The sequence below is a fragment of the Zootoca vivipara genome, chromosome 6, assembly GCF_963506605.1.
Source record: "Zootoca vivipara chromosome 6, rZooViv1.1, whole genome shotgun sequence".
NCBI lineage: Eukaryota > Metazoa > Chordata > Lepidosauria > Squamata > Lacertidae > Zootoca > Zootoca vivipara.
In genome coordinates, this window is record NC_083281.1 from 77,323,589 (window position 1) to 77,350,917 (window position 27,329).

General features: G+C 42.3%; 1 protein-coding gene across 3 annotated transcripts; it reads right to left on the minus strand.

The window, feature by feature from the left end:
* Window positions 1–2,341: 2,341 nt before the first annotated feature.
* On the minus strand, window positions 2,342–26,544 carry CDC42 (cell division cycle 42). Of its 3 annotated transcripts, none has more exons than XM_035118902.2 (6): window positions 26,467–26,544; window positions 15,880–16,021; window positions 12,802–12,874; window positions 8,781–8,890; window positions 8,469–8,666; window positions 2,342–3,734 (listed from the first exon to the last, which is right to left on the minus strand). In XM_035118902.2, exons 2-6 carry the CDS (start codon window positions 15,982–15,984, stop codon window positions 3,645–3,647), a joined length of 576 nt encoding a protein of 191 aa, XP_034974793.1. In that variant the 5' UTR covers window positions 15,985–16,021; window positions 26,467–26,544; the 3' UTR covers window positions 2,342–3,644. The 3 variants fall into 3 exon arrangements, with proteins under 3 accessions (XP_034974793.1, XP_034974794.1, XP_034974795.1); XM_035118903.2 differs by having other exon boundaries at window positions 26,425–26,501; XM_035118904.2 differs by lacking the exon at window positions 2,342–3,734 and adding an exon at window positions 3,749–5,204.
* Window positions 26,545–27,329: the final 785 nt, after the last annotated feature.

The following is a 27,329-nucleotide window of genomic DNA, read 5'->3' on the forward strand; positions in this document are numbered from 1 at the left end:
CAAGCTGAAAGACAAAACACAACCGTACTAATACAGTGGTGCCTCGCTAGACGAATTTAATTCGTTCCACAGCTCTTTTCTTATAACGAAAAATTCGTCTAGCGAATCCCATAGGAATGCATTGGGGGGAAAAATTGAATATTTTTTTTTGCCCATAGGAACGCATTAATTGAATTTCAATGCATTCCTATGGGAAACCGCGTTTCGCTAGACGAATATTTCGTAAAATGCATTCGTCTAGCGAGGCAACCTCCGCTAGAAAAAACCTTTTGTTAAGTGGAAATTTCGTTAAGCGAGGCATTCGTTAAGCGAGGCACCACTGTAGAGAGTGTCATGACAGAAGAATGCCTAGCAATATTCTGATACTGCATACATACACACAAAAGAGAACGCTAGCTCTTTTTTCACCTTAAACACTTTTTGCTGATTGGTGGTTGAGGAAAATCTCTTGTTTTTCCTTCAGCCTGGACTGAAGGCAAGAAACTCAAGAAAGCCCAGGTAGGTACACCCTTCCCTTTGGCAATCCATTCAGATCTGCAGAGTATATGGTTTGATTATGTACACACTAGCTATACTTGTTGTTGGAGAGCCTTTCCCTCCACAAAAAAAGGGTAATCACTTTGTCATTCAGAACTGTATAATAGGAAATATGGCAGGCTGCCCTTTCCAGCTCCCTTTTAACCATGAAGTCTCAAATCACTTTAAAGAACCATGTGGACAATGCCCAGTGAAGGCTCAAAAATCAGGAGCGATGGCAGAAAATCCACCAATCAAAAAAGCAACATTTAGTGGCCTCTCTTTTCCATTCTGCTTATTGAATAACAATTTCTGTTTGCAAAAACAGCCTCTAAATGAAGTATGGATCTTGCAGTGCTTTAAACTGAACTACTATAGTAAGGCCGAACAGGACACAGATGACTATCCTATGGGCCCTTCAAATGATGGTGGACGCCAACTCCTATCAGCCCGTACCAACAGGACTAATGGATAGGGAGGGTGGGAGGTGTAGTCTGGTCCAGTAACATCTGGAAGGCCAAATGTTATACACCCCTGGAATAAAGCATCAGGCCTAGCAAGGGGCCCTACCAGAGCACACGTAGATGAAAAATCCAGAATTGATATTGCTGGATCAGAGTATGATCAATTCACAGGTTGAATGAACAGATGCCAAGACTTGTCCAGTATAAAAAACACTGCTGTAAGGCAAGTACATCATAGTAACTGATCACTAAAAAACAAAACAAAAAAACTCACAAAATACATAGTAGGAGCTAGAAGCCAACACTCACATTTCATTTGTGACCCATTCTCAGGGTGCTACTACTCTAGGAGTTTCTTGAAGATGTTTTACTTCAACTAGGTTTTGAGAAGTGCTTTAATAGCTAATAGCTAATTTAAAAGTGCAAGAGGTTATTCATGGACATCCCAAAAAGTTTATTCGTTTGCCGTTATTTTACAACAAGAGAACAAACTTCTCTTTTGAGGAAAGGCACATTTGGATACTAAATCCAAACCACAAGCACAAAGTAATCAATGGACATTTTCTTCTAAGCTACAGGGTTCTGGAATGCACAAAGTAAAAACAAAATCTCCAAAATCCTCCCTATAAGGCAAAATAAATCTCAAAACTGGCCAAGAAGCCTCCAGTCAGCAGAGCATGGAGGGAAGTTTTAAACTAGTTGTTGAAAAGGGAGTCCTGAAAAAAGTATATATATATATATATATATATATATATATATATATATATATATATATATAGGGGTGGGGGTCCTGAACTCATAGCTGAAGAAGGGGTTTTAGAGAGGGAAAGTGTGCTTATTTCTTTAAAAAGACACACAGTCTATAGGTTGTCTCCAATCTCAGTCCTACTCAGAGTAGACCCATTGAAGTTAATAGAAATGATGAGCTAAGGGTCATTAATTCTAATGGGTCTATAAAGGTAAAGGGACCCCTGTCCATTAGGTCCAGTTGTGACCGACTCTGGGGTTATGGCGCTCATCTCGCATTATTGGCCGAGGGAGCCGGCGTACAGCTTCCAGGTCATGTGGCCAGCATGACAAAGCCGCTTCTGGCGAACCAGAGCAGCGCACGGAAATGCTGTTTACCTTCTCGCTGTAGCGGTTCCTATTTATCTACTTGCACTTTGATGTGCTTTCGAACTGCTAGGTTGGCAGGAGCTGGGACCGAGCAACGGGAGCTCACCCCGTCACAGGGATTCAAACTGCCGACCTTCTGATCGGCAAGCCCTAGGCTCTGTGGGTCTATAGTGAGTAAAATTTAGCTGGATTCAACTCTTTAGACATAAATCACTCAGGGAAAATAAAAGTATTCTCAGTCGGGCTTGTGAAGATACTTTATGTTTAATACATCTGAAAAATGCATATACAAAGAACTTAGACATGGAAAAAAGCATCAGTTCAACACTAACGAGACTATAAGAATTAGAATTTGGGAAGACTGAGAAATATTAAGCCAGAGTATAGTTCTAGTAAGATCCCTATTAACACTGGAGTCAAAGACTCTCACATGGTGTGTTATACTAAGCAACAACCTGGGGAGGCAAGAGCTGCTGACACACAATGCACTTTTAAGGTAATTCCTCTACTGGTCCCCAAGGTGCCGTATTGAACATCTTTCCCATCCATATTTTCTCCTGATGGAGGCGTGTCTCCTTCCCCCTCTTCTAAAAGAATGCTAAACCGTTTTGCGGCGTAGTCAGCTGGTTAGCTTCAACCCTCCATTACAGCAGGCAAAGGCCATGTGAGTGGGTTTCAAAATCTCACTCATGTGGCTGATCAGAAGCCTCTGCTTGCCAAGAGAGAGTCTGGTTGTTTAGCAAATCCAATGGACTGCACTAACTTTAAAAAGATGCAGTTCTCCCCTTTCAATTAATGCCTAATAATGTCAAGTTTCGAAAACTAACTACAAAAGAATTAGCAATTGGCAAAGTTAGGTGGGGTTTGTGTAGGTGTGTGTGTGCGTCACACACCCAAAAAAAGCTTTTGGCGTAATATATAAACAAAAGACTTGTTTACACATCTCATTTCTTAAAGGGCAAGATGGGAATTTCTGACCTGCTTGGAGAAAAGAAAGGGAAACAGATCGAAGGCAACTTCAGAGGAGGTGCAGGATGAACTACATCCCTCTTCAATGGAGCACCAGTTTTGGGACATTCTCATTTCCAGAATACGTTCCAAGGACTGAAACCTGCTCACCCTAGATTGCAAGCTGGCCACAGAAGATCAAAGAATCCAAGCAGCGCCAGCCTAGCATGATGGGGAAAGGCTTGGAGGCCAGAGCCTAAAAGTTAGTCTGTTACAGAGAAAAATCACCACAAGCATGCCTGAATTTTAAAAACAAAAAAAATTAAACAGTAAACAAACAAAAAACCCTAGTACTGATCAGTGTTTGCTGAAATACAATATTATTATTATTTTTTTAAAAAAAATTCAACTAACTGAAGGGCACTGGAGGAAGAGCACTAACATTTGCATCTCACACAGGGAGCGAATGGGAAGAGGGTGCACAACGTTTGTCATTATTGCAAAAACAAATGGGAAAATCTGAATCTTTAGTTTGATTTCAACATTGCTTTTAGTATGACATCAACACCAGCTTTGCAGAAGGGGGCCGTGAAGGGATGTTCATAGCAGCACACATCTGCGGCTCTTCTTCGGCTCCGGAGGCTCCAGGGCAGCCAATATCGCCTCGTCAAATACATTCTTTAGGCCTTTCTGAAAAGGGGCAAAGAGAAAGGGGCTGTCTCATTTTCTGGGTCATTAAAAGCAAACTGTTTTAAAAAGCCCACAAAGACAAAGTTAAAGACTGAGTAGAGATGAAGATCCTGCAGTGAAGCAATATTCCTTTCCGGGTGTTTGAACCTTGTTTATCAGTTTTTTGAAAGGATAATAATACAGAGCACCCATAAAACAGCCTGAGGACATTTTCAGCAAGTCTCAATATTTCAAGAAATGAAGTATATATACTAAAGCAATTCCCATGGACCGTGTGTGTGTGTGTGTGTGTGTGTGTGTGTGTGTGTGTAATATTACAACTCACATGCCAATGACAATGCATTATCCCCTGTGTTGGAAAAGAAGTAATGATCCAAGGAAAGGGGGCAAGTTACACCCAGGTTAGATTAGCAAGCAAGCAAGAATGGAGAATCCTTTGGCACAAATCAGCCAAGCCGTGTGACGTACCATGTGTTACTGAAGCAGCAGAAGTAGACTTGGAAGCAAGGAATGGTAGTAGACTTCAATAATGGGAAAATGAACAGGTAGGTACTATAGTGTATAAATGTTAAACTGAAGCAAATGAATGCAGACAGGAATAATGCTTCATCAGGCATTTATACAAACAACTAATTTTAATTTTGAAATGTAAAGAACTACAATTGTATGTCTTTTCCTTCCTTCAGACAACAGAAGCCAAATGGTATGACTTTGTTTTAAAGAAAGCTTTACATTTTACAGTTGCAAGTTTTGAGAATGAGTAAAAATAAGTGATACTGTGTCACTGAAAACAGAAGTTAAGACGTCTGTCAAGCAGTAGCAGGTACACCAAACTTCCTTCCCCTCCCACTTAGAGGACCAACAAATACTCCACTACAGCACAAACAGCCAAAGCAACAGCAAGCCCCACTGCACAGAGGAAAACCAGAAAATCCTTCACCATTTCAGCATCACTTGCAGGTCACTATGTCAGGTACAATCATCATGCAAATACAGTTAACAGAGCCACAAGAGAGAAAATGAATTGCACATCACTTCTCATTTGGATATAAAAACTCTTAACCAGGTTTTCACTTATTCCTCTCAAGTTTAACTTTTTAAATAGACCTTCAGTCCCTTAGCAACCTAACTTATAAAGCTATTAAAGATCCAGCAACCCAAGAAGCAAAAGGTTTAAGCGAGTCCAGTTCATGTTCCATAGCCATAACGAATTGTATAAGCAGTTTCCAATCCAAAAGCTAATACAGAGTTTGCTCTAAGACGTTAAGTAAAGACACAGCTTCTTTCAGTCAGGATGGTTTTATTTGTTTTTCAACCAACTTTCTACAGCAGCAGGACAGAGGAAGCAGCAACAAGAAAGGAAAAAAAGAGGAAACTGTTTTAGAATATACAGCATTTCCGTTTGGGTTGAGTTTCCGGAGGCTCGAGGGCAGCTAGGATAGCCTCATCAAACACATTCTTCAGACCTCTCTATAAGACAGAGGGAAGGAGAGAAAAATAGTAGCCAGGTTAGAGGATTAGAGAGAGACACAAACACACACACACTCACACAAGCAGATACAAAGAGCATTCAGGATAAAGGTGGTCAGCAAAGCAGATTTACTTTGTAACAAAGTAGATCTTTGAGGGAAAGAGGAAACAAGACAAGCACAGCAAAGGCTTAGCAAGAATGCTACCTGAATAATTTGTTTTCATACCCTATGAGTGAAATATTGTAACGTATCCTTTGCAAAAGGAGCTTTGTAAGTTAAAAGGAAGAGCTGAGAAGTAGTTGTGTTAGTGAACACCTCAAAATTGCATGTCCCTCTCAAAATTAAACAAAATCTACTCAGGAAGGCTCATTCCTAGCACTGCCAGCACCCCTGCCAAGAAAATCACAAGGTAGTTGCTTATCTAAGGGTACACTCTGCTCAGCTGCAGTCCCTCCCATTTCACATCCTGATGGCACATGCTCTGGGTGGCCATCTGCTGCTGTCAAGTTCATTTCACAGAGTATTACAAAGGGAGAGCACCACGGGCAATACTTTTGGCCAAATATAACCTCTAGTTATTTCAAAACTTACTGATATTACAGCAAAGGATGGGTGAGGTTAGAACCCTCATAAGGTGGCATGTCCCAGGAATTCATTTGCTGCTCCCCAATTTCATATTGCTACACATGAGTAGCAAAATACTCACCACCCACTTCCATGGTTTAATAGCATGCTCTGCCAACTGTAGAAGAACCTGATGCATGTAAATCTAGGCTCAAGTGCTGTTCACAAGCAGTTGGGAGGACTGGCTATCAACAAATCTTTCAGTAATTCTCATTGAATGCGAGAAATCAATACTGTCTTAACCATGTTTAAAGTTAAGACAACACCACACCACCTCTCTGGGAAGCAAGGATTTTTGCAGCTCACAAACACTAGTTTCGGCATGAACACACACCAGCTTATAAAATGGTATGCTCCAGTTACTGTGTCAACAACAGCAATTATGGCCCCTGAGGTCACTAAGACAGACAAAAGAAATCAGAAAAGGGAGCTCTAGACAACTGTGTGTTCTGAACACCAAGTGAACAAACGTTTCTGTCTACAACAGACACATCAATGCACAAACCAATGATCTGCAGCAACAGGATTTCTAAGAAAAGAAACAGCAACTCTGTAACAGATTTGTCACTGTCACAAATTGAGAGATAAATATTTGCAACTGAAACTGAAGACACTGGACTCGCCTAAATCTACTGCGCTTTATGCAACCAATAGCCCAGAGAGTGAAAGAAATAGGTCCTGCAAATATACATCTTACCAGCACAAACACCCCACCCCCAAACACACCATTTTTCATTTATCTGTCTACTTTAGATAAACAATCTTGTACTGAACAGAGGTTTCATTGAAAAAAATGATGTAAGTGATTAAGTGATCTGACGTCATGGAATAGGCGTACAAGATCATCCAAGCATGTAGTAAGCTCAGCTGAATATCCTCTGGAGAGCCACAGAAGGGATTTCCTGCAACCAGGGACTGCATCCCAGTGCCTGCTGTAATCATTTGCCAGCTCCATTAGAGTAATAATGATAAAGTAGTGTAATGGTATAATCTATTACACCATAAAGCAGCAGTTTCTCCCTTGCTTTGTTCTTTATACAGAAAAGCAATCTATCTGATCCTGGATTATGAGTATGAAAGCAACTGTTCTAAATACAATCTCAACCTTAACACGCTTGTTAACTTTGTTTTAGATTTGTGACAGGCTAGCCTATGAAAAGCCATTTTCACAAAAACAGGTTGGTTTTTTTAGTTCATTGTTGCCTAAAATGGGTTTAGGAACATTTAAAAGGCCAAAAGCGGTATTATCATTTGAGACAACTACAGACTACAGCATACAGTAATGAGATTCCCTACTTTAGCTATCACCAATATGTTTGGGAGTTGTAGTTCAAAACAACTGGTGGGCACCAGATTGGCCCTAACTTGGAAGAATTATGTGGAAAATTTTGGCTGGAATTTCTAGTTAGAATCTGTGAAATCTCAGAAAGAAGGGACTGCTGCAGCAATGGGCGAGAGGACCTGGTGGTCACAGCTCAAAACTACAGTGTGTTTCACCACTTGCGTACACCACCAAGTGATAATGAGAACTTAGGTAAAGCCCTAATGCTATTCACAGAATTATAAGCAGAAATATTTCCAGCCCTACGCTTGATGATATTACAGTTCCATGTCCAACTATGTGCTGACTGGGATTTGGGAAAGGGATTTGTGGGAAGTCACAACCCCTTAAAAAGCCTAAGTTCTGAAAAGGTGTTGTAGTTTTGCTGCAGTGCCAGTAATATGCAGGAAAAAGTAACTCAAAACCTTAAGCCGTCTACTATTTGTGCAATCATCATGATTCTCATGCATGAAATCAACTGTTTACTAGTGCAGTTCAATAATACCACTAATGTTTCACCAAAATACCGTTTCTCCGAAAATAAGACATACCCATAAAATAAGCCGTAGCAGGATTTCTAAGCATTTGTGCAATATAATCCATACCCCAAAAATAAAACATAGTGATATAGGCACAGTTCTGGAGGCCGCCAAGGAAGAGGCTAGGCTGGACACATGATAAAAATAAGACATCCCCTGAAAATAAGCCACCATGTGTTTTTTTGAGGAAAAATAAATATAAGATGGTGTCTTATTTTCAGAGAAACACGGTACGTGCATTAAATTTAGCTGTAAAGTATGCAATCTCACATATCAGTTTATTTTTATTAATAGTTGTTCCTTGTGCATCAAAGGCAGGTGAGAAACTCATCCAATTCTGTATGTGTTATATAGGACTGGTTTTGAATTGTCAATCATACTGGTCCACTTGTATAAATTAGTATTCTTGCATTAGAATCACTATTACCTAGAACCCTTACAGAATATCAGAACCCATGATGGTGAGATACACAGCTTTATTTGACTATAATTTAACCATCCTGACAAAATTTGTGTTTATTCTATTTATTATATGTTCAATGATAAACATGTGTAAGGAAAATAATTTGCTTGCAGTAATAAATGCTCAAGAAAGTAAGTGCAGAATACTTGATAAATTTATAAAGCTAGTTCTGGTATCTTCAGGTGAAAAACATTTAAATTCTTCCCATGCAGCTAGAATGAACCACAAAGAACTCACTTCCCCAAAGAGCATGTTTAGCTATTCCACACTACTAAGAAAGAAATAGTCCAGAACACCATAAATGAGAAGCCTTACCTGTGTGAGTGCAGAGCATTCCACGTATTTGACAGCCTTCAAGTCCCGTGCCAGCTTTTCAGCAGTCTCAGGAGTGATAGGCTTCTGCTTATTCTTGGCAAGTTTCTCAATTGTTGAAGGGTCATCTCTGAGATCAATTTGGGTCCCAACAAGCAAAAAGGGAGTCTTTGGACAATGGTGAGTGATTTCAGGTACCCACTGAAGAGAAGATAAAATGTGATGGTCATAATGCAAAGATTGGGATATCAAACAACACAGGACACCTTTTACAAAGCCTGACAAAAACTAGTTTGGGGGTCAAAACATACTCACCTTTTCTTTCACATTTTCAAATGAAGATGGCGAGACCACTGAGAAACAGACCAGAAACACATCTGTCTGTGGATAGCTGAGGGGCCGTAATCTGTCATAATCTTCCTGTCCTATTAAAATTAAAAAATGACATCAGAAGCCTATCTTGAGGGGGAAGGCCTTATAAATGGGGTAATTTTTTCAGCTAAATATGCAGGCATACAGGAAAAAAGAATACTACTGTAGATTAATAACTTCTTACACCCCAAACAACTTATCTTCCTTGCACCCATCTCTGCTCTCAAGATTATGGGCAGACAACAGAAAACTGACATTTTTCATCTATTATATCAATTTATCAACCAGAAACCAGATCAAGCAGCCACCTTGGTGGTGTAGAATGATGGTGTAAAAACCGTAAGAAATTCAGCCTGAGATTTTCAATTCCAGGTAGGAAGAATTCTTTGATACCAATACCACAGGTGCCATGAGTCTGACTTACTCTGATGTCAGGCAGATAAGCAGCAGCAATTCTCCACTTCATCCAGAGAAAAAGCAGCCTATTACTGCCATGCACATTGCCAAATCGCCCTGTGAGAAGACACTGCTCTGCACTGAACAGAATTTGGCAAGCAACAACTCCACTGGAACCATCCTTTCTCCCTGCTGATCTGCCACAGCGCTTACTCACATACACTACACCATCTATGCATAAGTGCCCATCCCAGCCAGACAAAAACTGGAAGCCTTAGTCACCCTCTGTGTTTAATTTCACAACCTAGAAATACTGTGAAACATCATGAAAGCTGTATGAATGACAATGTGCACCCTGCCTAAAGGGCAAGAAAGGATAGAGTGCTGCCAAAGTAGCATTCCTGGACTGGAAACTGGAGTGTGCACACACAATCCTTAAGACAACATACTGCATAACATAGCCACAAAGCTATTTCATACACCTCAGATGAACTAATACAATAAACCTTCCCCCATTCTCACAAACTATACTACATCCTCCCTTCTACTCTTCCTGTTAAAATGGCTTCTTCCTCTTTACTCCTTTCCCTTTACTGTCCTGTTCATCTTCATTCTGTTCCTTCTCTAGTCCCCCAAGAGAAGTGCCTACCAGATTAGTTCTCAATTCCACTTTTACTAGAAGAGTAAGAGTCTCTCTTACTCATTTGACTGTGTAGACCACAGCAAACTATGGCAAGTTCTTAAAGAAATGGGAGTGCCTGATAACCTCATCTGTCTCCTGAGAAATCTCTATGTGGGACAAGAAGCTACAGTTAGAACTGGATATGGAATAACTGATTGGTTCAAAATTGGGAAAGGAGTATGACAAGGCTGTATATTGTCTCCCTGCTTATTTAACTTATATGCAGACTGGATGAATCCCAAACCGGAATTGAGATTGCCGGAAGAAATATCAACAACCTCAGATATGCTGATGACACAACCTTGATGGCAGAAAGTGATGAGGAATTAAAGAACCTTGTAATGAGGGTGAAAGAGGAGAGCGCAAAATATGGCCTGAAGCTCAACATCCAAAAAACTAAGATCATGGCCACTGGTCCCATCACCTCCTGGCAAATAGAAGGGGAAGAAATGGAGGCAGTGAGAGATTTTACTTTCTTGGGCTCCTTGATCACTGCAGATGGTGACAGCAGTCACGAAATTAAAAGATGCCTTCTTCTTGGGAGAAAAGCAATGACAAACCTAGATAGCATCTTAAAAAGCAGAGACATCACCTTGCCGACAAAGATCCATATAGTTAAAGCTATGGTTTTCCCAGTAGTGATGTATGAAAGTGAGAGCTGGACCATAAAGAAGGCTGATCGATGAAGAATTGATGCTTTTTAATTATGGAGCTGGAGGAGACTCTTGAGAGTACCATGGACTGCAAGAAGATCAAATTTATCCATTCTGAAGGAAATCAGCTCTGAGTGCTCACTGGAAGGACAGGTCCTGAAGCTGAGGCTCCAATACTTTGGCCACCTCATGAGAAGAGAAGACTCCCTGGAAAAGACCCTGATGTTGGGAAAGATGGAGGGCACAAGGAGAAGGGGACAACAGAGGACAAGATGGTTGGACAGTGTTCTCAAAGCTACCAACATGAGTCTGACCAAACTGCGGGAGCCAGTGGAAGACAGGAGTGCCTGGCATGCTCTGGTCCATCGGGTCACGAAGAGTCGGACACGACTAAATGACTAAACAACAACAACAAGAGTCTCTCCACTATATTTTAAATCCCTTTCACACCCTCACAAAATGGTCTGAGCTCAAAGATTGCCTAAGAGGCTACGGATGCAGGATAACAAGAGATTGAACCACCTGGGGGCGAATTCGGGAAACACTAATTTGACCACATACCGTGTTTCCCCCTTTTTAAGGCGTAGTCATAAAATAAGCCATAGCAGCATTTCTAAGCATTTGAGAAATATAAACCGTACCCCGAAAATAAGCCATAGTAATAGGCGCTGTGCGGAAGAGATCACTGAGCTCCCCGAGTCAGCAGCAGCAACGCCGGCCGCAGCAGTGTTTGCTGAGTCCTTTCTTGCTTTTGGGACTTGGTTACTGTGCTGGCTTGGGATGGTGTGTGTGCAATTGCTGTTGCTGCTTCGTGTTTTTCAGCTGGATTCTCTGGGTTCTAAGCACTTTTCCCCGTTTGTTTGTGAAGCAGCACTCGGCTGCAGCCCCTGCCTCTCCCGACGGCTGCATGAATGCGAGGCTGGAGTTGATCGCTATCTCCTTTTCCATTTCTTTTGTCTTTGAGCACCCGGCCCCGCCCCCTCTCCCCTTCGTGGAATGAAGAACGGAGTTTTAGCAGCATTTCCTCATTATAAAAAAAAGGTCAGGAACTTTTACTTTAACCTCAAAAATGGGATATTTCCTCTCTCTAAAAACAACTCTGACCTGAACACCAATAAAATGGGGGTAGATCACCTCCAGTTTATAAATCCGCAAGTAGATCGCAGTCTCCTGGAAGTTGGGCTCTATACTTTGGCTGATTGCAAGCCTTTGCATCTTTAAAAAAACAAAAACCATGCGCTTCTCAGTCTTAATTTTCCTTTAATTCATCCCCCTATACCCTCCTCCAACCATTGCCTCCTTCCATTCCTTACCCCCCTCCCTCTCTCCCCCTTCCCTCACTCCTGTGCGATCTCATTTAGTCATATACTTGCTTTTTCTGTTGTGTTGTCTATTTTATATTTAATATTATTACCCTTTATGATGTTATTTTTCCCCTTGCGATAATTATTTATTTTTTATCTTTAACTAACTTTCCTTTCCATATTTTTCCATATATAACTCAACACTTTCCCATTCCTTCTTAACTCTTTGGATAGAGTGCCCCCCCCATTATTGTTGTTAATTTTACAATTCCTGGATTTTTTATGGAACCGAACAGCTCGGGTGCTTCAGAATGTGCCTTCTGTTGCTACAGGGCTATGGGGCTTCACTGTTTGACCCCCCCCCCAGGTTGGGATTTTTAAAGTAGTTCTGTGGGTCCCAGGGCACAGAATCACCCCCGATCCTTTCCTTTGTCTAAACAGACCTCTTCCCCCCTGACTTTGGAAGGCTGTGCTTCAAGGGTGATACCAGGGGTTTTTTAAGACCTGTGCCTCTTAAGGATTGTTACGGTCCATAACTTCCATTGCTTTCTACAGGGTTGGGGGTTTAAAGCACTGCCACCCCCACCCCACCCTGCAGGCGCTCGGAACTGGCAGCGCCAACAACGCGCCCAGCAATGTGCAGAAGAGAGCACCGAGCATCCTGAGCCAGTGGGTCCCAGTTGTACCAGCACTTTTTTTTAAAAAAAAAGACACCCCCTGAAAATAAGCCACTGTGTGTTTTTTTGAGGGAAAAAAGTTATAAGACGGTGTCTTAAAAAAGGGGAAACACGGTAATAGTGTCATATCCTGCAATTCTATGTATACTTGATGGTTGAAAAATCAAAAGCCAGTCTTGAAAATTTAGGTAAGCATCTAGGAAACCAAGTCACCTGCTTTCTCCATGGGTTTAATTTCAAAAGAGAGCTTACCTGCTGTATCAAAGAGGCCTAAGGTATATGGCTCTCCACCGATCATCACTGTTACAGCATAGTTATCAAACACCTGGGAAATAAGAGAGAAGAGGCAGAGTGAAAACATCACCTTCCAAACATGAGCCATTCGCAGGCAGGTAAACCAACAGTCAAAACAGAAGTGTGATTTTGTGTTCATGACCTATCAGATGGCTGAGTTCAATTATCACCGCTAGACACAACGACATTGAAGTTGGCACACCTGCCAATAAAAATAAGCTTACAAAAAACTAATTATATTCTTCAAAATTTGCAGTTGCCATTGGTATGAAGTACAAAGCATAAAGTAAGCAACACAGTAAAACCACAGCCCACTCTTGTTTACTGAAAATCAAATGAAAAAACTGATTGTAACAAGTAGTTAAAATAAATAGCACAATTGTTTTTTTTCTCTCTTTTTTAAAGCAGATTTGCCACTTTTATTAAGACTGGAATCTTTAAAAGGTTCAAGTTATAGACGATAGTTTATGTTAAAATTTACATCTTAATGCAGGCAGCACATTGGTCAACTAGTGAAAAATGGGTTCAGGGCTCTGATTATGGTGTAGCAGAATAGTCAAAGCTGAACATTTTACTTACTACACTACATGCATGTGCTTGCAAACATTCACAGAACACAATCCTTTCCAAAGAACATCTTAACTGCAAGCTTTCCATGCTTAGCAAACAATACAATACTGCATTGTATCATGCCATTGTTTCTTGGTCTCACTGCTGAAGCAGTACAGCAGCAGCCTCTCTCAGATGCTAATTGAAATAAAGAATTGTAATTTCAATGATATTCATTATAAAATAGGGTGTCTGGGCAGTCCATTCTGCAGACCCTAACTTGCAACAGAATTTCCTTCATCAAATGAGGTAAGTGAGGATCTTCAGGTTATGGCTTTGTCTTAGCAACTCACTTTTATGTTTTACTAGCTGTACCCGGCCACGCGTTGCCGTGGCAAGAATGGTGGGTCTAAGATGGTTTTTCTTAGCTGGGAAGGCCTTTTTGGAATAGAAGGGTTGATGGAGGTTAGGATAGGTGAGGGTTGGTCTGGGTCTGTCGATGGTAGGGTCTCCCGGGATGAGTTGGGTCTCGGGGAGGTGAAAGGGTCTCCCGGAGCAGTCTGGCTCCCGAGGAGGCGGTTGCGTGTTTGGCGGGGCCTGTTGGTCGACGGGGTAGCAGTTCCCAGACCGGTCTCGCTCCCGAGGAGGCAGCTGAGTTTGTGGTGAGGTATGTCGGGTGGTGCGGCAGCGGGTCCTAGAGAGGGTTGGCTCCCGAGGAGGTGGGTGAGTCTGTCGGGGGCTGTCGGGCGGCGTGGTAGTGGTTCCCGGAGTGGGCTGGGTCTCAAGGAGGGGGGTGAGTTTGTGTTGGGGGCTGCCAGGTGGTGCGGTAGTGTTTCCCGGAGTGGGTTGGTTCCCGCAGAGGTGGCTGAGTTTGTGGTGGGGTCTGTTGGGCGGTGCGTGGCAGCGGTTCCTGGAGCGGGCTGGTTCCCGAGGAGGCAGGTGTGTTTGTGGAGGGGCCTGCCAGGCGGGCTCGTCCATGGTAGCGTCTCCCAGACGTCTGGGATGGCCTGGGTCTGGGGTGTCCTGGTCTCTGGGGTGGGCTGGCTCTCTGAGCATGTACTCCGTCAGCGGAGGGGTCTCCCTGGGGAGGGAGGAGGTGGAGGAGGTGGTGTCAGGATTATGCCACTGGAGGGCGCTATTTTTGTTTGGGAAAAAACACGTTTTTACCTGTGTTAGGTATGAGATGTGTAGAATCCAAGGTTATGCAAACACTCGGATATTGGCGTGGACCGCTGAGTCCAAATTTCTAGACAATCGGTCAAACGGTTTCGGAGAAAAGGGGAGCCCACAATTCCGCCGTTTCTACATTTTTATATATACAGAAGATTTAGCTATATAGATACATGCTTGCTAAATGGAAACCAATTTGGTGGCAGAAGGGGGGAATGCCCTAAAGGGATACTATATTGATCTAAAGATAAACCTTTAGTTAGGCAGCAGTCCACAGTAACTTGGGTCTATGCTCTTATCAAAACTAGAGGAACTTGTCTTACACCAGAAAGCCCTGGTTTGCTTTATCATTCTATTATGAGGTCCAAGATGTGATAGCCTGAAGCAAAGATCAAAGGAACTCCAAAAGAAGACAGCTCAAAGCATAGCTGCTCACATCCTTAAGATTTGATATGGTAAGTGAGGACAAAATAACACAATACAAGGATTTACTGTAGAGCACAGAAGATCCATTAACTGCTAAGGTGTAGGGGTTAGAGATGTGAAGGTATGGAAGACAACTGAGAAAAAAATAATCTGCCAAAGTCCTTAAGTTTTCCAATGGAAAAATTAGAGGCATAGGGGGAAACATGGAAAAAAAACCTCTTCTGAACTAATGTCTTTTTCAGAATGAAGAAAATACTTTTAAGCCTTAAGGTTTAAGGCGAGGTTTTAAAATACTATTTTATCTTTACACTATAAAAATGCTTTCCAATACTCATGTAATTATTCTTTAAGATAAGTGATAAGTAATGCCAGTTCTAGCATAGTGTAAACATGGAGATCTCTCAAATTCCCTGATTGTCCATCAAGTGAAAACATTGTCTATGTTTACGAACACTGAGATTAAGAAATAAGAGAATATTCTTATTCTGTATATTCTGTATATTCCTGCGTATAAGACTACTTTTTAACCCAGGAAAATCTTCTCAAAAGTCGGGGGTCGTCTTACATGCCGGGTTATATTTCTTATACGGCGAGTATATCCCAAATTCTATATTTTAACTGGAAACATTGGGGGTCATCTTATGCACCCAGTCATCTTATATGCTGGGATATACGGTAGTTTAGAGTAGAAACATGGTAAAACATACAAAAATACAATGCCACAGCCACATCATGTATACACAATATCCCTAAAAGTGAAAACACATACAATACAGGAATCAACCAATGATATACATGTACCAGTATGTAATCTAACTTGACAGGGTTAAGATTCCCTATTCCCCACATTGCACAGAAAAGAAAAATATGGAAATGTTACTCTTTACTCACCGTTGGTACGTATTCAGAGGGGAATTTATTTGTTGTGTAAGAAATTAGAAGACATGTTTTACCAACAGCACCATCACCCACAACTACACACTTAATCGTCTGCATAGCTGAAGTCTGCTACTTTATCAGGTCCAAGATTAATCTAAAAAGAACAAAAGAAAACAATTGCATATTTTTATAATTTTGTACAATGGGAAATATTTTTTCATCACTATTACAGCTTCTGTATTAGCACCCCAATAACTTTAGTCAAACAGGTCTATGACAGTTGAAGCAGCTAAAAAGTTGAAACAAAAAATTCAGAGGCTTTCAAGAGGAAACTATTTTCCTTCTCAACATCTGCTAAGGAACCACAATTGATTACAGAATAATTCCAAGTTGGGCTCTAGTTTTATTTCCTCATCACTTGAAAACCCAGTAAACCTTCATGGAAGCTCAAAGGGCCTACAAGAAAACATTGCTAAAAAGTTACTGACACATTATTTAAAAGGTATTTAGACATTAATGCTCCCCTGCTTTCAAATAAGGTTAGGAACAAGAAAGAAGCAAGTATTTGTGCATGATCTACCGGTATGTACATTTTATATGATTTTGTCTATGAAGAAATGATGTGATATATACATACATCTCAACACACTTCAATTTCTATCTAATCTGAATTTCAAAGTTAATAACAAGCTTTAAATGTCTTGCTCTTGCCAAGCTGAGGACCTCCAGCTTACATATCCGGTACCACAGCTGGAATCTGCCTTCTAACCACAAGCCCTTTCCTTCCTGTTTTGCAAGTAGACACCCAGAAGTAACAATGACATCCTAGCCAACCAAACACACGCACTAAACAATTGATATTTTAATTTCAGAAACAATTTCTACTACATAGGAAAAAATACTACCTTTCACACTACACCCTTTGGCCTGTTTGAGATCAATTAACATTAATATGAACCCTTCTAATTCTAATTCTGACATGGCATCTAATTCCAGCCTTTGGTGCTCTAAATCAGTTTCCAGTTATTAAAGGATATACAAATCAGATGCAGCTCTTTTTGCTATTACCTTGGTGAGATGTTAATGCGCTTTTCTGAAGATGAAACATTTCAGCAAGTTACATATGCATATGTATGCTGCCCACTTCCTTTAAAAAGCCCCATTTAGTAGGGTTGCCAGAATACTGCAGTCAGAAGCAGTGTCTGGGTAGAAATCGCAAAAAAAAGTAAGTGTCCAGGAAAATCCGGACGTATGGCAACCCATGTTGGCAGTGTCGTTTCTTGCAATTTTCCTTAAAAATAGCTCAAAAACCTTTCTGTCCAGATTTTCACTGTTTGAAACCCTAAGCTAGCTACAGTGGTACCTTGGTTTAAGAACAGCATAGTTTATGAACAACTTGGATTAAGAATGCTGCAAACCCAGAAGTAGGTGTTTTGATTTGTGAACTTTGCCTTGGAATAAGAACATGTTTCGCTTCCTGTTGAGTGTGTTCCATTTGTAAATTGAGTCCCCCACTGCTATGGGAAAGCACACCTTGGTTTAAGAATGCTTTGGTTTTAGAACGGACTTCCGGAACCAATTAAGTTCGTAAACCAAGGTACCACTATATTTCCTTCATCTAGATACACTGTTCTTTCTTCTAACAGCATAGATACACTGATTGATGAGGTCACAGCTCCCTCCTACTGTTGGGTGTGTTCTCCTTTGAGTCACTGTACTTTGCCTTGTTCCTTTCCTCTGTGTGCTTTACTATCTCTTTTGCAGAGACACACCAACACACCAAACACGGAAGTAGGACTGGAAAAGTACTGAGGAATACTGGATAAGGTGGGAGGGCATACATCTAGCTTGCCTTTAGCAGTTAAGAAGCATTATTTAGAAAGCTTTGCTAACACTTGTTAACACCCTCTCTTCAAAGCATACCTCACTCAGTAGAGTCCTTATGCTGATGCTCAGCTATGGCAGCACAACTACTTAACAGGGCTTTCTGATGCACGCCCACCTACTTTAAACACAAGCCACACCTTACTTACTGTGAAATGTAATCTCAGTAGAGCTTTCTTGACTTTCCTTCCCTCACAAGTCTCTCATTTTACCTAGTTCAGAAAGTGTTCCTACAGAAGTCAACCAACAGGAATATTACCCATTCTTAGACTTCACCATACCAGCCACCAAGGGAAGATAGGTAGCTCTTCTAATCTTCCATATACTACCCTTCAGATCAGAAGAGCAAACTAAAAGGAACATCCACTGATCATTTTCAGGGTGGCCTGGTTCAAACGATTATGCAGCTATGACTAATTTAGATTTTGTAAACCAAAGTGTAGACTAACAATCTGCCATAAGTGGTCAAACACATGTATAACCTTTATACTAACCTATAAGCGTAAATAAGAAGCTTTACTAACACAGTCCACATCCCAAACTGCCCTGACCTGAAAAAGCGTACAGTGGGACCTCGACTTACGAACTACTCAACATCCAACATTTTCGACTTACGAGCAGAAAAAGTGGCCACACGCTTACGATTTTTTCGACATCCGAACGGAAAACCCGTTTGCGGCTAGATGCGGTTTCCTCGACTTACGAATTTTTCCGTTTCCAATGCATTCCTATGGGAAACCGCTTTTCCTATGGGAAACTCGACTTACGAAGTTTTCAACCTACGAGTGTGCATTCGGAACAGGTTAAATTCGTAACTCGAGGTCCCACTGTATTTTGCTCTGGAGAGAGCCCATGATCAAGCAAAACTCTCCAGTATTCTTCGATGCTTGGAGAAACATGAAGGTCTGACTTCAGCAGAATTGGGAAATGATAAGGGCTGTTCCTGACCCTGTGCTGAGCCTGAGACACGAGACTTCTTGCTGCTTTCTTAATGGGGACATGGCTCCATTCCTCTCCTCAGCTGTGGCGAACAATAATGCTAATTAGAAGGGGTGGGGCAGGGCCACAATACATTTTAGCTGGCCAAATAAGCCAAGATTTGTTGACTCTGATAACAGTGTCCTATTTATAGAGGATAACTCTGAATTAGTGAGTTTCAGTTTGCCTCATTTCATAGAACTGTACAATTGGAAGGGATCCTGAGGGTCATCTAGTCCAACCCCCTGCAATGCAGGAATATGCAGCCGTCTCATATGGGGATCGAACCCATGACCTTGGCATTATCAGCACCAAGTTTGCAATGTGATGCAAGATCATTTGCTTGAAAACTACCTTTCCAGAACAAGAACAACCACAAACATTAACTGAAAGTGGTCATACCTGCAAAAATTTGATAAAGGGCTTAAACAAGAATATGAGCGCTCAGTGGATTATTTTTGTGAAGCAGAGATGGAATCTGAACACCAGTAATAAATTCTTTTCTGAGTGGGGCTAGTGTTAGATCCCAGTATCAAGCCCACAATACACAATACACACTGTGCCATACTTATAATGCTTTGATGCCCAAAAGTAATTTTTCTCTAATCTCATTACAAGTAAAAGCATGAGAAAAATATTTTAGAAAGTATGGAGTGAGTTACTAGAGATTAACGCTAGGTATATATTAGTTTCAGCTGTCATTTTAAACCTGAAAGCACTGGATATTTTTCAAAGAAAACAAAAAATACAATCCTGACCTTTCTTTAATATTCGCTTTCCTAATTTTGAGGTGAAATGAAAAACATGTTCCCACACACATCACCACCCTGTTCAGATCACATATTCCAAATAGCAGAACACACACACTGGAAACAAGGAGATGAAGAGCACTGAGCAGATGCTTTGCTTCACAGAAGCTCCTAGCAATAGGGTCATCAGACCCCTGGATTATTGAGCAAAAGAATTACTGGTGCCCTGAAAACTAAGAAACTACCTGAATTCCACACAAATAATAACCAGCTGCACTCTTCCTAAACTCACTGTGCTAATTTCTTCTGACACACACTGACAGAAAAAATAGAGCATTATTATAGCTTGGTTTAAAGCAGTTCTTCATAAACATTTCTAAGCTAAGACTACCTCATCAGTAGTTATCACTGAACAAATTTTACATTTTTAATTTTTTATCTTTAAATACATTTGAGTAGAATTTAAGCATGACAGAGACAGGGGAAAGCAAGCCTGTGTCTTAAAGGAACCACATAATAGTAAGAGTGTCAGTGTGGTGTAGTGTTTAGAGCAGGCATCCCCAACCTGAGACCCTCCAGATGTTTTGGCCTACAACTCCCATGAACCCTAGCTAACAGGACCAGTGGTCAGGGATAATGGGAATTGTAGTCCAAAACATCTGGAGGGCCAAAGGGTGGGGATGTCTGGTTGAGTGTGTCAAAACTAGAACCTGGGAGAGCAGGGTTCAAATCCCCACTCAGTTATAAAGCTCACTAGGTGACCTTGAGTCAGTCACTGCCTCTCAGCCAACCTACCTCAACAGATTTGTTTTGAAGAGGGGCAGAACAATGGACACCACCTTGAGCTCCTTGGAGAAAAGATGAGATATAAATGCAACAAAAAAATAATAAACAGATAGCAGTCAATCTAGCAAAGGGGGGGGGGAAGCCCCCAAAATAAAAATAGCTAATCATTGTGTGACCCCCCACAGAAACATGTTAGTATTCACACATGGGTCATGACTCACAAGTGCGAGAAACCCTGATTTAAAATGACAAATGTATAGTCAAGTTCTTTAAAGTAGGCAAATATGATACTACTAGTCCAATATGGCAGGTTAATTTAGGAATGCCTCATTGAGCCCTTGGCCCAAGACAGCAATCCTGAACACAAGTACTTGGATCACAAGGTTCCATTAAAATAAAAGACCTCAACAACATGCTAAATACTTTAGGCATACAACTGAATGCATTGCATTGATAAGATATGAATTAAAAATTCACATATGCATAATGGACTACATGACTTTTAACCTTTCTTTAAAAAATGATTGATGAATGTAACACCCATGGGCACCAATGTTCTCAGACACATCACTGATGCTTGCCAAAGCCCTCTACCCATCTCTATTTTATGGTGGGGTTTTTTTTAAAAAATGAGTTTTTTTTTTAAAAAAGCTTTAGGTTTTAATTGGGGGGGGGGGTGTTTGCCTGTCATTCGTATGCATAGTGAGAGTCTTTTTCTTTTGTCTGTGTTTTATTGGTTTGTGGGGGTGTACATGCTCTTCCTGCTGAAGGCAGAGACTGAGCACTGCCAGTTTTCTTCTCTGAAAATTGTATCTTGTGGTACCCACAACAGTTTCTTAGATTTCCAAATGCTCCCAGGACCCAGAAAGGTTGGGAAACCTGAAAACAATTGGATGGAAAAAGCAATATGAAGTAGAACTCTTGCAAACACAATTTCGAAAGATTCATGTCAATGACACACACACACACAAAAAAAACCCATCCTCAGATAGAAACCTCAAGTTTATGCAATGGAGATAAGAAGCAATAGGAAAAGGAAACTGTTAAATTAACAAGCACATAAAAAACATTAAAAAAACAGCTTGCTGATTGCTTTGCTAAGCAAACAAGTAAACAACGATTTTTGCAGACACAATTCAACTAGAATAAAGTGTTGCAATAGTTAAAGCAGTATATAATTTGTCCCATCTTTCTAGAAACATTGTCCTCTAAAACCAATTGTATTGAAAAGAGGCGCTACTCTCTCTGTAAACTGAGATTTGCCCACACACTCTCTAGGTGGCTACTAACCCACAGAAAAGTCCTCCAAATGCCCTACAGTAATCAATGAGAATTATTCTGGGTGAACATGGCTGACATTTTTCTAACACCATCTATCATCTGTCTGCATAAATGCACAAGAAATATCTGGGTTAACTTCTCTGGACACATACATTAGGGGATTTGATTTATAGCTAACAGGCAGTACATAGCTTCAAGGTCAGATTAAGTGCATCAATTCCTAGCCAAAGAAGACTACAAACAGAGAACCACTACAGAAAGTACCACGTTACCATTTGCTTCTTTCTTATCATAAAGGATGCTTCATAGGGAGCCTTCTACACCAAAAAGTACTATTACATGATTAAGTCTATGCTGAATGCTGGTCAATATGTATCAATATCTAATTATTAACACATGCACAAGCACACTATGAGAAAAGACAAGTTTGCAGCCATATGCAGAGAGTTTAATTACAAAGTAAAATGGCTTTTATGGCTGTCCTTTCAGTGTCCATGCTTAGAATAAATAACTGATCCTCATATTGCATACATCTCATTGCACACATACAGGCTCAAACAACCTAAGGAGTTTCCATCACAAGATTTCTGTTAACATTCTTCAAGTACAATATTTATTAACAGAAAGCATGCTTCTGGTGGTCTCAATACCTAATAGCACCAGTGACCTAGGTCAGAGGAATTGGTCAGGGCAACCAGTAACTCACTATCCTTTAACACACAGCAGTAAGACTGATAATAAGGTTTGTAGCTCAGTGGCAGAACATCTGCCTTCCATACAGTAGGTCCAAGGTTCAATTCCTTCCATCTCCAGGGTTGGGAAAGATCCCTGCAAGAAACCCTGGCAGACCACTCACTGCCAGTTAAGTGCTGGCAGTACAAAACCAGCTGGACCAATGGTCTGACTGGGTATAAGGCATCTTCTTATGTTCTTATAAGCCAATGTTCTAGCCATCAAGTATTAGCTAGTGGGAAGGAATTACCACCCCACTTTGCAGTGAAACCAACAAAACAAATCTGCATTTACAAGGCCTCAAATTAGTTGTGCATAAGGCTCAATTATTTCTGGCAGCCACATACACAGATGTGTAGGTGACTACTAGGCAATAGTCTTAAGATCTCAAAACCTTGCTACATTTGAATGCACGCCAATTTCATTTTGGTACCTATTGAGAAAACATGTATCAAACAGTGTGTGTAAATAAAGATGGATGTTTATTGTTTTGTGAAAGTAAACTGTATTTTTGTTTTCACCTTTAATAAACTTGCAAGCAAAAAAAAATCACATCAAAATCTCATTCCACTTAACACCGTCTTTGATCATGATGATATTAGCTACATCCCACTAGCCAATTCCTTCTTACACTCCAGGGACCCCAATCTGGACAGATAATAATAAAATCTGAGAAGTTATAGTGTGTTCAAAGTGCTTCAAATAATCCTTACAACCATTCTCTATAGCAAGGGTGTGCAAACTGAAGCCTTCCAGAGGTTGCTGGCCTACAACTCCCAGCAGCCCAGCCAACATGACACATTGTCAGGGATGAAGAGAGTTGAAGTCCAACAACATATAGGTCAGAAGTTGACCGCAGCTACTCTAAGGCAGCTGTATTATCCCCATGTTTCAGATTTGGGGGCAGGCTAAATAAGAGGTCTGATGCTGGGAGAGATACCTTTCCTAAGGCCCACTTGTGCAGAGCTGAAATGTGAATCAGGGTTTTCTCTGCCATTCTGCAACACCAGCTGTACGTAGAACAGTGGACTGACTCAGTACAAGGCAGCTCCATATGCCAATTGTTTGCAACATGCAATTTATTCTGGGTAAGTACTGTAATATATTCTGCTCTGTGTGGTAAATTTTAAGATTTGTTTACAATATGTGAACACCCAGGCACAGTGAAGTTATAGATGCAAGGGGAGCATTAAGTACCTCAATTCTGCTCTTATTATTGTCATGAAACAACAGACTCATAAATAAGTCACTAAAGTTTCTAGCCTTCCTTAAACTTGCCTACTAAGTAGGCTAGTGGGCTGTGTTTCTCCTCAGCCAGCATAAAAATGTAAGCTAGTGGCCCTTCTAGCAGGCTATAAAATTTAAAATGCCTGCTTAGTTTCCATGCTGCCCACAAACAAAGAGGCTTCCCCTTCTTCGTGGCCAACATGAAAATGAAAAAGACTGGCAGGGGGAGCAATGGAACTATTTGTCTGTCCTCTCCCCACTTATTCACCCAGATGCATGGGATCACTTGCTGTCTAAAGTCAGAGGATTTCCTTAACGCAAGGCGGTGATATATTATCACTAAAGATCAGCAATATGTTTCCTCAATCTTTCATAAACATCTATATACATGGATTGCAATGTATATCTGACTGGGAGGATGAGACAGAAAGGGTGGCTTGTCTATGTGTCACCTAGCAAGTTCCAGTCTCCTAGCCACTGAATTACTGGTATTTTAATTCACATACTACAGATGGCAGGACAGAGACTACCAATAAAGATATTCAAGATATTCAAGATACATTAACTTACAGCAACCCTGACAACAATCTTATGAAATAGGCCAGAAGAATTAGCATCCTCTTCCCAATATCACATATGGGGAAAGTCTTAGGTTGGAGCAGCTTCATCTAAGGCCCATCAACCCTGGTCATTGCCCATACTTGCTAGGGCTGATGAGTTGTAGTTCAGCAACATCTGGAGGGCCAAAGGTTCCCCATGCCTTATCTAAGCCCACCTATGGTGTATCTGGCAGCAGAGGACAGGGGAGAGGTGAGAAAAACTTCTTGAATAGTAACTAAACCTCTCTACTGATTCACCAGCTTTGGAGTGGGGGCGGGGTGGGTAGGGAGTGATTATAGTTTTCATACTGCAGAGAAGGGAAATAAATTACACCAGTTTTGGGTTCAGACTCACAATGAAATCAACAGGACTTGAGGCAAATCATGACTAACCTGTCCCATGGATTTCAATGCAACTACTCAAAACTGCATGCAATCCATAGCATTTAGAACTCACAGCAATTCACACTGGCTGCAATCCTAATTAAGAGATTAGCATTATTATCATCCCCTGTTTTAGCTAAGCCTGAATACAGGATAACTATATGTCCCCCCCCATCCTCCATTTTCCTCTCCTTGTTGTCTCCCTCCTTTCCATTTCCTAGATTCTTAGTGACAACAACCTGTCTACAAAACTCCATTTCCCCCTTCAATGTATCTCTTTCTGTCCTGGTTACAGGTAGGTAGCCGTGTTGGTCTGGGTCGAAGTAAAATAAAAAAATTCCTTCAGTAGCACCTTAAAGACCAACTAAGTTTTTATTTTGGTATGAGCTTTTCTTTCTGTCCTGCAATACAGGGACCTGCCTTGTCACCCTTTGCAAGCCTGTCAGAGGAAGGGACCTCTTCCACAGGGCCCCCTTTCCTGCCATCTCTCTCTTGCCAGTTTCCTACATTACAGACCTGTCAGATGCAGGGTCCTACCATCCTATCCTCTGTAATCCCTTCTGGAGCAGAGACCTGTTCTCTCACTCACTGTAAACCCCCTGAGGGCAAGGGAGAGAGGCAGGGGCATGCCAACAGAGATCCCCTTTCCTCCTTCAGCCTCTCAGCTCCACTGGAAGCAGGGGCCTGTCCACTCCTCCTAAGTCCCTCCCAGGGGTAAGGAACCTGTCCTCCCAACTGCTCCATAAACCCCTCACAAGATTCTGGGGGGCAAGGTCATATTCAACAGAATCCCCCCTTTTCTCTCCCCCTCCCCCTGTCTTTTTCTTGCCAGTTTCCTGGATTAAGAGGGCCTGTCATGGGGGGGTGGGGGTGCTGCTGCTCCAAGCAGGGAGGCAAAAGGACATCCCCACCACCTCAACCACCAGAAGCAAGATCCTCCCACCCTACCTACCCTCTATACTGGTGGGCCAGAGACTCTTCTGCCGTTTTCAGACCCAGGACACACTTTTGACCCAAACATGCATTTTGGGACCGATTTCTTTTCACTACACACACACACACATATACATTTGCATGGCGGCCACCCTTAGATCCAGCCGCAATGGTCTCCAGGTGGTGGGTCGGGGGCCTGATCCAACAGGAGCACCGCCCACTACTCAAAAATATATATGGCAAAATGTTTATATATATATATATATATATATATATATATATATATATATATATATATATATATATATATGGGTTTTAACCCAAACGTGCATTTGTGGAAGCCCTTTCTTTCTTGGGTCTGAAACAGACTGAAAAGGCCTGCTCCATATAGGCCTGGATGGGGAGAAAAAGAGACAGAGCAGAGACCTGTCCCCGGGAGACCCCCTCCCCGTTCTCTCTCTTCCCCTTCCTCTGCATTGGCGAGGGCCCCGTCCACGCCCAGCTTTTTGGGGGGGGGGATTGCGGCGGGGATATACACGGAGGAATGTTGGGGAGGATGGGGGAACCGAGACAGAAAGAAATAAAAATAGACCGAGCGGGGAGGGAGGGGGGACCGAGCGGGGAGGCCAGCCGGCAGATAAGGGAAGCCGGCGGAGAGGCGGCCCGGTGTCCTCCCTCAGGATGGTGCTGGTGGGGAGAAGAGGAACTGTCTCCTCATAAACGGGGCGCGCGGATAAAGAGCCTAACGGACGCGCCCCCGCCCCGCAAGTAGCCCCCTCCCCCGCTTTCTTCCTTTCTTCTTCCTCCTTCTCACGGAGCTTCCGGTCGCCCCTCCCCCACCTCGCTCGGGAAACCGTTTCCCCTCCCCCCGTCAATCAAGCGAAAAAAGGAAAGAAAAAAATCCAGGGCTACAGCAGCTGCGTCTCCCCCCACCGCGCCGCCTCCGCCCCACCGCTAAGAAGAAAAACGTCCCCCCTCCACCCGCGACCCCTCTCCGTACACACCCGGGCCCGTCCGCCTTCGCCTCGGCGGCACCACCGCCTTACCTCACGCAGGGCGCTCTCGCTCTCCTCCTCCGGGCGTTGGCAGCTCGCTGCGGGGTCTCCTCGCCTGGGCAGCAAGGGCGGGAGGGGGAGGAGGGCCGGGGCGTGCGCGCTGACGTCACCGCGCTCCGCAGGAGGCGGGGCTCCGGGGAACAGAGGCTTCGTCGTTTCGGGTGGGAGGAGGGAGGGGGAGCGGATGAGCGGAACAGCCTCTCGCTGTTGGTTCACACACACCCCGCCCATTTCTATTTATAGCATTGATAGGGCATTCCTTTTCCTCCAACGGGGTGTACGCGGTTCTCTCCCTCACTCCTCAGTTAAATACCCCCCCACACACACAAACAACAACAACCCTGTGAGGTCGGCTGAGACTAATTCCAAGGTCACACCCGGTGAGAGCCTTCATAGCTGAAGGGGTGGGATCTGAACTCTGCTCTTCTCTCCCAGGTCCCAGTCCTGGGAACTGCAACCAACGAGTCCATCTTTATTACGGTCAAATACCAGACAGTTGCCAGGAACTAAAGTTTAGCCTGCCTGTTTAAATCTGCAGGAAGCAGAGTCCTGGCTATGTTTGAACTTAGTAGGCAGATCCTAGACCAGGCATCCCCAAACTGCGGCCCTCCAGATGTTTTGGCCTACAACTCCCATGATCCCTAGCTAACAGGACCAGTGGTCAGGGATGATGGGAATTGAAGTCAAAAACATCTGGAGGGCCGAAGTTTGGGGGTGCCTGATCTAGACAGTTCAACCATGACTCTCAGGATTTAGCCTCCTCAGCATCTCTGGCAGAAGAAGTCTGGGCGAATGGTATTTATTATTACGAAATAAAATATTATTACTATATTTATTCATACCCTGCCTTTTTT

What these genes read in the sequence shown, in the direction of transcription:
- CDC42 (XM_035118902.2), bottom strand. Translation starts at nt 15,984, where the DNA reads ATGCAGACGATTAAGTGTGTAGTTGTGGGTGATGGTGCTGTTGGTAAA. An exon ending in CCTCTGAATACGTACCAACG is followed by an intron (nt 12,875 to 15,879) that starts GTGAGTAAAGAG and finishes CTTATTTCCCAG; the next exon opens with GTGTTTGATAACTATGCTGT. An exon ending in AGGCCTCTTTGATACAGCAG is followed by an intron (nt 8,891 to 12,801) that starts GTAAGCTCTCTT and finishes TAATTTTAATAG; the next exon opens with GACAGGAAGATTATGACAGA.